Genomic DNA, 10,652 nt, shown 5'->3' with positions numbered 1-10,652 from the left:
GCTTAAATGAGATTAAAATCATGATAAGGAAAGCTGCCATTGAGTACAGAGTGAGAACTTTTTCCACTGAATCACATCATTGAAAATGTGCTGCATTTCTGTATTAGAGCTTAAGCTGAAATGCTCAATATCTTCAATATTGTTAAGCACAATATTTGCTTTCTACCATCTGTGGAACTCTTCAGTCAGGGAGAAACTCAGGCAGGTGAGCCTAAATCTGCTCCCACTGGTTCAAATCAACAGGTCATTACAAACAGTAAAAATGTTATTTGTGATGAATTATCTCTTTTAAACCAAGTATCTTCTTCTTGCATAGTACTGACTTAAGAGTTGGACTCCATGATCCTTGCGGGCCCCTTGCAACTCAGAATAATCTGTGGCTCTTCTCCAGACGGTGATTATTTTGGGAAAGAATTTAATTTGGTTATCTAACTCAGGTGTTTTCGAGCTCCCTTTATAAAAAACTAATGCCAGCTAACATCTTCAAGGCTGTTTCAGATGAGCATGGGGTGGCTCGAGGGCTGTGCGGAGTGTGGGGTTAAACTCGGCTAGGAAGGGGAGCTCGGCGTGCCCTGATGCAGCAGTGACCACGAACGAGTTTTGAGGCCTTTTTAAAATTACTTTGAGCACTCTCGGGTGCTGAGGAAACCCTTTGGTGAACCGCAGAATGCTCGGGATCGTGATTCCCCCGTGACTGGCATCCCGAGCGACTCCACGGATGGGACACAGTTCCCGTGCCACAGAATATCCCGAGGTGGAAGGGACCCACCAGGATCATCCAGTCCAGCTCCTGGCTCTGCCAGGGCCACCCCAGAGTCCCACCCTGTGCCTTCCTGAGAGCGTTGTCCCACTGCACCTGGAGCTCTGGCAACCTGGGAGCCGTGCCTGCTGCCTGGGGAGCCTGGGCAGTACCCGAAGAAAAAGAAAACCTTTCCCAAATGTCTAGGTAGCACGTTTGTTCCTTTTGCTTTTCCTCGATGGTTAATAAGGGAATTCTGCCTGGTTCAGAGACAGTAAATGGTAATTTTCCTTATCCCGTTCTTTATTTATTTAGGGAAAAAAGAAAAAAGCCCTTTTAGTAAACTTGTAGTATCACCACGTGAAACCCTGTTTCACCTTTTCTAGTAAGACACTGGTTTTCTTATGTCCTGCGGTACTTTGTGACTTTCAAGGGGTCCCCGGGGAGCCCGTTCAGTGCCCGACCACCTCTGCGGGGAGAGCCTGGCGCTGCTGCCTCCCCTCCCCGGCACAGCCCCGCCGGCTCCCGGGCCGCTGTCTGTCTGTCTGTCCACCATCCCTGTCTGTCTGTCAGTCTGCCCGCTCTCCCTGGCTGCTGGCTGTCTGTCTGTCCACCATCCCTGTCTGTCAGTCTGCCCGCTCTCCCTGGCTGCTGGCTGTCTGTCTGTCCACCATCCCTGTCTGTCTGTCAGTCTGCCCGCTCTCCCTGGTCGCTGTCTGTCTGTCCGCGCTCCCTGGCCGCTGGCTGTCTGTCTGTCCGTCCGCACTCCCTGGCCGCTGTCTGTCCGTCCGCCATCCCTGTCTGTCTGTCTGTCCGCGCTCCCTGGCCGTTGTCTGTCCGTCCGCCATCCCTGTCTGTCTGTCTGTCCGCTCTCCCTGGCCGTTGTCTGTCCGTCCGCCATCCCTGTCTGTCTGTCTGTCCGCTCTCCCTGGCCGCTGTCTGTCCGTCCGCCATCCCTGTCTGTCTGTCTGTCTGTCCGCGCTCCCTGTCTGTCTGTCTGTCCGCCCGCCATCCCTGTCTGTCTGTCTGTCCGCGCTCCCTGTCTGTCTGTCCGTCCGCCATCCCTGTCTGTCTGTCTGTCTGTCCGCGCTCCCGCTCCGAGGGTCGGGACCCGCGCCCGGGACCCCCCACGGCCGCGCCGCTCCCGAGCGCCCCCAGCGGGCGGCGGGCGCAGCGCAGCGGCGGCGGGAGGCGCCCCGGCGCCGGGGCCCCGCCCCCGGGTCCTCATCACGTGGTGCGGCGCGGACCAATGGCGCGGCGCGGTGCGGGCCCGGGCGCCATTGCTGTCAGAGCGCAGGAGGCAGAGCGGGCGCGGAGCTGCGGCCGCTGCGGGCACGGCCGGCACAGCGCGGGCGGACAGCGCTCCCTGCCCGGGCCGGGCCGCGCCCGCACCGCCGCCACCCCGTGGGCAGCGCCGACGAGGCGGCGGCGCCGGCAGCAGGAGCGGGAGGAGGAAAACACCATCCACGCACAGCCAGCGGCGGCAGCAGCGAGGGGCGGCCGGGCGGGGCGGGGAGGGGACACAGCGCCCCCCGCCCGCCGACGCCTCCGCACGGGGCCGGGACCGGGCCCCCCCCTCGCCTCGCCCGCCCCGCGTCCCGCACGGACCCGCCGCCCTCCGCGCGACCCCCGACCGGGGGGGGCCGCACCTGGACGCGGAAGGGCGGCCCCGGGCCCCCCCTTCCTCCTCTTCTTCTCCCGGCCTGGAGGAGCGGGGGACGCGTCCCCCCCGCCTGCACCGGAGAAGGGCCTCCCGGCTCGAGGATTATCGGCGCGGGGGCGGGTAGCGAGGAGCAGCGCGCCCGCCCCGGCCTCGGCGCGTCCCCTCCCGGCCGCGGGGCCCCGCGGGGCCGAGGGGCCGGAGCGCGGCGGCCGCCCCGGGCAGTGACGGGGGTCGCCCCGGGGGCCGCCCGCCTTGCCCCTCGCCCCCCGGCCGTCCCCCCAGACATGCCCCGCCGTGGCGGCCCGGCTCGCCGAGGATCATGACTGCGGCAGCGAACTGGGTGGCGAACGGGGCCAGCCTGGAGGACTGTCACTCCAACCTCTTCTCGCTGGTGAGTGAGTGAGCGGGCGGTGGGCGGGTGGGCGCCCGGGGGTGGCTCCGCGCCGGGTTTGCCGGTCGGGAGCAGCTGCCGGGGGTTTATAGGCAGGGCCCGGGGCTGCTCCTGCGCTGGCCCCTCCCCCGGCCCGGTCCCCGTGTTTATTTTGCTCTTTAGCGTGGTTTGCTGCGGGTCCGTGTATCGCGCTCGCAGCTGGAGAGCGGGGAGGGGACGGCTCTGTGTCCCCTGCACGACCATCTTCCCTGGGTAAACAGGCTCCTCTCCCCGCCTCCCTTGGCACTCCGTGCCCTGTGCGCTTTGTGCCACCGAACCGGGGGGTTTTCTCTCCTCTCACAATGACAAACGCCATTTCAGCAGCAGCGAACGCTCATGTAGTGTGATCGGCTGTCGGACTTAGCTCTGGGCTCCTGTGACGGCGTGTCAGCTGCTGTTACAGCCTGCTCTCCTCTTTGCACACATCGTGCTCGGGGGCAAGAGGTTAAAAAAAAAAAAGCCAAACCTTTTAATTTTTTCCTCTGTGAAGAACAACAGCGGCTGACAGTAGTGTGCCGGATTGTTTGCATAGATGCTGTCTGCCCATCTCACTGGGAACTTCCGACGTGGATTGCGTGGTTTAATGTTGCAGGAATCATGGTATCAGTTTTGGCTGGCTTATAGATCGGCAATTTAAATTTAAAATACGAAAACAATTTGTGTGTAATGGCAAAGTCATTCGGTAATACTTCGCTTTATTTTACCTGGTATGCACAGGAACATTATCCCTTCTGGCTGGGCAACAGCTGAGTGAGTGAGAGGGCTGCTGGATCATCGGGAGCCTTCCAGTGCTTCAGGGATAATGTCGGAGGGGAGGAGGGACTTGTTCGGTGCGCGGTGTGGTGGAGTTAAAACCTTGTGATGCAACTTTGGGGGTAGCATGTGTGAAAGGGTTGTGGTGAGTGCCCCCTCCCCGCAGCAGAGCTCTGCCAGAATTGGAGGTGGGTGCATATGTTCTTCTTCTGATAGAACGGAAGAGATTGTTTTTAGCTCCCTTATGAAAATAAGGAGAGAGAAAAAAAAGGAAATTACTTAGAAACGCAAATGATCAAGCTCTTTGTTTTATGCTTTTTAACGTTATTGTAGTATATTTGTTATTTTGTCTCAGGCTTTGGTTTTTTTTAAATCTACATATGTATATTTTGCTTGTACCTCTTAAGAATCTGCAACAAGAACTGTAGTCTTCCACTGCTAGAAAACTGCTCCAAGAGCTTGTTCTGTAAGAATTATACATTTCTTACTCTGGCTTTTTATTGAACTGTTACGTTATGTAAGTTTGTATCCGTGCTTCTGTTTGAAGGCATGTAGTAATATTTATAAATATGTAGCAGTGCTCTGTGTATCGAGATGCAGGAAAGGTGATTTGGGGGATTGTTATGGTGATTTTGACTACGCTGCTCTTAGCCAGGGAGGAAAATAAATCGGGAAGCATGAAGGGAACAATCGTATCTGATTGTAGAAGGGAGGCAGTGGAGGATTTGCTCCTCACAGAGTTGTGAAGTCCCCGTTCATTAATGCAGACTGGAGTGTGTGTTTGGAGAGGCGGAACTTCTCCTGCAGTTGCAATCTGCAAATCTGTCACTGGTAAAAATAATTGTTGGCGTGCAATTAGCATAAATTATAAAGTGAAGCTATTTCATAGTTATTGTGGTTTGGTTGCTTTTTTTCTCCCACCTGACTAGGCTAGGGAAATGTTCAATTTTAAATGGGTGTGTAATATCACTGAAGTAAGTTAAACGAAATTCTTTTGCAATTGGCTTTAATAATAATGAGTTTAATGTGCAACCCTTTAATCTCCCATGTAATTTTGTGGGAGGTATCTGTGCCTTAATGTGGTGCTGTGTATGAAACTGTTTTTATTGTATTCTGGCTCTACCAGAAAAAAAAAAAAGGAATAAAGTAGTAGTGTTTTTAAAATACAACCTATGTGAAAACTATTAGGAAGATTTATTTTATATTGTGTTAGTGTTTTTTTGGATTTATGTAGCAGAGAAAGATTGAAAGCGGAAACACTAACTGAAAATATGTAGCCAGCACCACTGACCCTTTAACCTCAGATTGTCATATTCATTTCAAAATTTATGAAGTGTTAAAACTACAGTAGTGTGGATTAGTAGTTAGAGAAACTTTTGCTAATCATTTACTTTTTCAGTGTAACATAACAAAATCTAAATGACTAACTGTTGGGAATCCATTCATTCTTTAACAGCGAGGTAGATTACAAATATTTTGAAAATTGATTCTGCTATTAGAAGTTGGGGTTTTTTCAACTGCAGGCTTTGTTTTGTGTGTGAATCACAAAGTCATGTTCGTGACTGGAGAATTACAGTTCTGAAATAATTATAGTCTATCGTGATACTGTTTGTTCATGGTTAAATAATATTTCTTGCCAAGACATTTGTTCTGTGGAAGCAGGAATGCTGTCTCCTTGCCCTGGAGAAGCCAGAGCTCTGTGCCAGCTCTGTCTGCTTGCTGTGGATTTGGGTTTGTTTAACGATTCATGATTTCCATTTTTCTGTCAGCTGTAGACACGCTAGAGAGGTTAGGAGCCTTTGCTGCTTCTGAATCTTTTGATGGGAAGTGTTTTCTTTTAGTTACTGATTCTCTTTTATCAGTGATGTCCAGAAACTGGAAGCCTTCAGTGATCTGGGCTCTGAATGTGTCACCTGAGGGGAGGGCACGGTCTGAAGTGGAGTTTTTAAAGTTTCCTTTGACGGTGCAGGTGCTGGGGATGGTGCTGGGCTGGTAGAGCTGGGTTCCATGGGATTGCAGCGCTTGGCAGCACCAAGTGTGTGTGGTGTTCTCTGGCAGCGCGGGGATCCAGCACTGCTCTGGAAAATGGGTTAATACTGGTGTGCTCTGGCAGGCAAAACCCCAGCCAGCCTGCACAGACATCCCAGTCCTGCTCCAAGTGTGGAGCCTTTTCCCAGTAAGGTGATGGAAGGGCCACTTTGCATCTTTGTTATCAGAGTACTCCTCAAATAATAACTTGTTTAATCTGCTGAGTATAATAGCCTTGTTCATTAAAAATACACTTGCTGTCTGAATTTGCTGTTCCTAACACAGCAGTAGGAAAAATTATATTTATCCTCAGTCTGTTTTTGCTGTAGTCAAAATGTCTGTTGCTGCTTCTGAAAAGAATGTGTGTTTTGATAAACAGTATTTAATAAGCCATTGTATGGACCAGTTTATTTAAATACTAATTAAGAGCTGTCTGATAACTATTTAGAGACAAAATGTTCTGAGGTAATATGCTTTGTGTTAAAACTTCAGCCTCAGCTGGCAAGCAGTCATCCTGTGAATAATCTTTAATCATAAAAGTAGTCTTACTGAAATTAATTTGACTTTTCCTGTGAGTAAGGTTACTCATATGACATCAAGGGCTTTCATGAAGATGTTTCCTCAAGTATCTAGGCTTTGGTGCCATGGTGGATCCAAAGGCACAACTCAGTCTTGAGAAATCGGGGTGAAGTTGCATAACATTGGATATACTGGAGCTGGAAAGAGTACAGCCAGGGGTGTCAGGAATGACCTGAAATTTGGAGTTTTCATGGGGTAGAGAGATTTGGTACTGTAGGAATCTTCATGCTGGAAAAGACAGGACTGTGTTATGGGGGAGTGAGACCAGGTTATAGAAGCTGCTATGGAAGATGTCCCATGTCCTTGTAGAAGTGCATTCCTACAGAAACCCACTGCTAGAAGGGTCCAGGCAGTGGGAATTGTGTTCTTGTTTAAAAGGCGAAGTTAAAAACAGTGAAGGCCATTGCTGCTGTTGCTTTTTGCAGTTCACATCCAGGAACAGAAGTTGTCCCCTTTGATCAGTGATGTTTCCAGAATAAAATAAAAGGAATTAAAGCAACCTAAGGTGCCATTTGGCTTATTCTCCTAAAGGTACTTCATGGTAACAGAAAGTGGAGGTTGCAGAGGCTGCTGTGAGCTATTCCTTGGTGTTACATGTTTGTCAGTAAAGGACTTCATAGTAAATGTTGATTGCTCAATTCCTTCCGTAGTAGTGAATTAACCAGTAATCCTTGCTTGTTGTGTTTTCATAAATGCAGTGCTCTGAGCAGTGGGCCGGGATTTTGGCATGCTGGATGTTCAGCACTGCGCAGTGTCTATCTTGCTTATTTGGAATTTTATGTAGGTGTGCATTTACATGCATAAATAATTAAGAAATGGAATCAACCTCTCAAGTTGTGCAAAAGTATTTGATTCTCTAGTTATCTTTATCCTGAATTTTATTAGGTAACAAGACAGAAGTAGAGAGATGACATTAGAAAGCTTGTTCACTTCTTGCTAATAAAAGACTATCTCGAGTTTTAAATCACTTCAGTGGTAGGTTTTTATTATGTCCTGTCAGAGTATTTGACAGTTTAATGGGATGTGCCAGGGAGAGGGTTTGAAGAGCACAGACCCAGATTTGCAGAGAATAGGACAGTGACATTCAGCCAGTATGCCCCAGGAGGGGAATTGAGGGATCTTTTGGATAACCAACCTTTTGGGAATATTCCTGAAGAAAATGGAGGGTGCAGGAGTGACATTTGCAGCTCAGAATAAGTCTGCCCAAGCTAATCACAAAGAAATATTTGAGTGAGGTTTCCTTGAAATCCTGAGTATCTTGTGAATGTACACATGTCCTGGAGCTGGAAATCCTTCCCCAGAGACTCTGTCCTGATTCTGGTGGCACTCTGAGTCTGGACATGTGACTGCTGTTGGGAACATCAGCACAAAAAAATTAATACCCTAATATCAGGGTGATGTATTAAAAAATATCCTAGGTAACTACACCTTAGGAACAGGAATTTTAATTTACTGTAACACTATCTGGAAATAGATTTTTCTATTTTTCTACATTTTTAATGCAGAATTGACATGATAACCCCAGTTCTGAAACACCCTCCCCACCCTGACTCATTTGATCTTGGATTTTTTTGCCTTCTTCTGAGAGCGCTTCCTCATATGAAAGACTAAAGATCTACAGATAGAACTTTTTAATCCTTTCTTCTATTATTTTCCTTCTGGACAATGCAGTTCTTTTGAAGAAAATCTAAAGAAACTGAAGGTTTTGATCTTTGGTGGAAAAAAGTGTGGTGCATATATTTGCTGAGTGTGTTAACTTGAGTAACTTTGGTCATTAGATGAAGAAGGAATCTATGGATTTTGTTTTCATTTTTTCATCTCTCTAGTTCTCAGAAGCGTTACATGAAAGGATATGTGTGTATGCAGATGCACTGCTTTTAAATACCAAACCCCATCAGTGTTAGGGGGCTGTTTTACTTTGTGGTGGGGTGAACACCTGGGCTGGTTTGAAGCTTCCTGTTCACTGAGTGGGAATGCACCTGTTGTCTCCACTTTCCTTGATCTGTCTATTACACCCACCTCCCCACCTGTCCCAGTCCATTTCTGCATCGTAGTTGTAGCTGCGCACTTTTATCGGGGTTTGGTTTTGCTCTGATCGAAGCAGGGATGCACCTACAAATTTTTTCTCGCATCCTGTAGCTGGAATGGTTGGCACCTTGCTGCATTCCTTCACTGTCTCCCTGTTGTTACACTTGCTCCCTCTCTGCCTTTTATTTTTCCTTGAGTGCTGGCTCCAGTGTATGCCAGGATCACCTCATTATAAATTTATGTCATTTGGTTTTTTCTAGTTGATCCATGGTAGCTGTGGAAGGTGACAATTGATGTCCATAGACCTTTAAAACCCCTTTTCCTGAGCTTGTGTGGGATCCTCTGGAGAACCCAGTAACATTGGGTAGGTGGTTGGGCTGTTCCCACTGTTGTTAAGGCTGACAAGTGTAGTTTATACAAAACTTTGGAGTCTGTGTGTGTTCATTTACTGTTCTGTGGGTGAGTCGTGCACTTCGTTGTGTAGAGTCTGTCACGGTGGCATTTGCATCTTGTTGGTGCCATAGTAACACAAATAATAAGCAAAAATACTGCTCTGACTGAAAACATGCTTGTTTTAGTATTAACTTGCCAGTTTTAAAAGTGCACAAGTGTTTCCAACAGAAGATCCCAACCCAAATCCAGAAGATTTGCTTATAAGGAGTGTGTGTTTACATGGGGGCATCTTTGTTCCTCAGACCAGGCTGTTCCACTGCTTTCATTTTGAGCTCAAAGTATTGCTTTAAAAATAGATCCTCTTTCCTTGAGTTCCCTGACATCAACTGGTAGTTTTAAAGAGAAACCAGCTAATAAAATATTCTGCTCCGCAGACCTCGAAATCTGGCTAAAAGCTGGTGTTGGGCTCGCTGTGCACACAGCAGTGGAGTGAGCACACAGCGCAGGGATAAGGGGATACTGGGAATGACGGCCTGTGTTGTTTCCTGCTGTGGCCCAGCTCGGTACTGAGCTGTACATTCGTGTGATCCCAACACTGCAGAATGATAACGAGGGCTGAGCAGAACTCACTCTGATACCAGGGAAGAAGTTTAGCTTTTCACATTGGGAGGGTTCTCAGCATTTCCTCATGTAGTAAGGAGCTGCCTTACTCACAAGTGTAAAAGATTTAAGCAGTCTTTCCTTTGGTTTGTGCTGTGAATTTTCATTAATTTTGATTAATTCTGACTCTCATTTTCTACCTTAATCTGTAAAAATACGTTATTTCTCATTGAGTCATGTGTGGCTCAATCCATGAGCAGAATTACAGTAGTGCATGTGGAAATGTGGCTAGAGCTTCTAGTACTTTTAGTGGCATCCTCGCTTTTGTTTCTTTGAGATGGGGAATTTTATTGTGTGATGCTGTTGTATAAGGTGCCCTGAGGCAGTATTTACATTTATTTGACTAACACAGATGAGCTCAAACATACACAGTGACCTTGTGCCTGTATTAGGGAATGTATTTAATCAGCTTATGAAAATGGAGAAAAATGGCCAGGCTTCTATTACAAAAGTAATAAGATGTGATAGGTGTATTTCTGTATCACTTCTTGTGAGTCAGTTACCTCAGCTTTCTTTAATCAGCCAGTGTTGCAGCTCAGTGTATTCTTGTTTATGAAAATAATAGAGATGAAAAAATTTGGTTTCTCCACCTCCCTCCCCCCCTTTCATTTTTGTTCCTCCTCTTCTTGCATGCCTTGGTGACTCCAGAAAGGTCCATAAATTCATACTTAAGCCTGGAGTGTGGAGCTGACCTAGTGAAAATCTTTTCCCCCGTCTCTCTCCCAAGGCAGCTCTGTTCCCCTCATTCCTCTCTCCCCACCACGTTTTGGCAGTGGCATGGATTGAACGGAGATCAAAGTGGCTTTGTAACCACAATCCGTGTCTTAGAGAAGGAAATTTAAAGCTTGTTCAGTAAAACTTTATTTCATTCATCTCTTAGCTTTAAAAGAGCTATGCTGTGGTCAGAGCCTTGTGGTTGCCTGTTCTTATGACTCCATATTTGCCCATAAAATACAATATTTTGTGAGAACAGAGGATTGAAAACAAAATTTAAAGGAAAACGCTTCTTTACCTATTGATCAGGCATTGGCAAACTTCCAGCTTTTGATAACTATGCATTCATAGCTGACAACTATGAGTTTAAGTTTCAAAATGTGTTGGGTTTTTACATTATAGACTCCTGACTTTTTACTCATAGTAGTCTCTGATTTACTAAGAAGTTTTCAAACCTAGTTTAATATATCTGCAGTCTCTTAGTGTTGGACTTTTATGAGTCTCACTTCATGTATGTCTAGAAGGTTACTGGATTTGTAGGCGGCTCTGGTGAGACACAAAATTAATTCCAGGAATATTTTGTAGTGGCCATGTCAAATATTTTTATAAAAAAAGTAATTTCTTTGCTGAGAGAAAAGGTGAATTGGTTAAATGATTTTATTCTG

The 10,652-nt window shown here is 47.4% G+C and overlaps 1 protein-coding gene across 1 annotated transcript in view; it reads left to right on the top strand.

The window, feature by feature from the left end:
• The first annotated feature begins 1,989 nt into the window (after positions 1-1,989).
• The window catches only part of MED13L (mediator complex subunit 13L), a 168,229-nt gene continuing 159,566 nt past the window's right edge, over positions 1,990-10,652 (top strand). The window contains exon 1 of the mRNA XM_030286081.4: positions 1,990-2,793. Within this exon, the coding sequence (XP_030141941.4) occupies positions 2,722-2,793 (72 nt within the window). The 5' untranslated portion in view covers positions 1,990-2,721. The remainder of the gene's footprint in view (positions 2,794-10,652) is intronic.

Source organism: Taeniopygia guttata, chromosome 15 (assembly GCF_048771995.1).
Source record: "Taeniopygia guttata chromosome 15, bTaeGut7.mat, whole genome shotgun sequence".
Lineage (NCBI taxonomy): Eukaryota > Metazoa > Chordata > Aves > Passeriformes > Estrildidae > Taeniopygia > Taeniopygia guttata.
The sequence above is the reverse complement of the archived record's forward strand: the minus strand, read 5'-3'. Positions and strand labels throughout refer to the sequence as shown.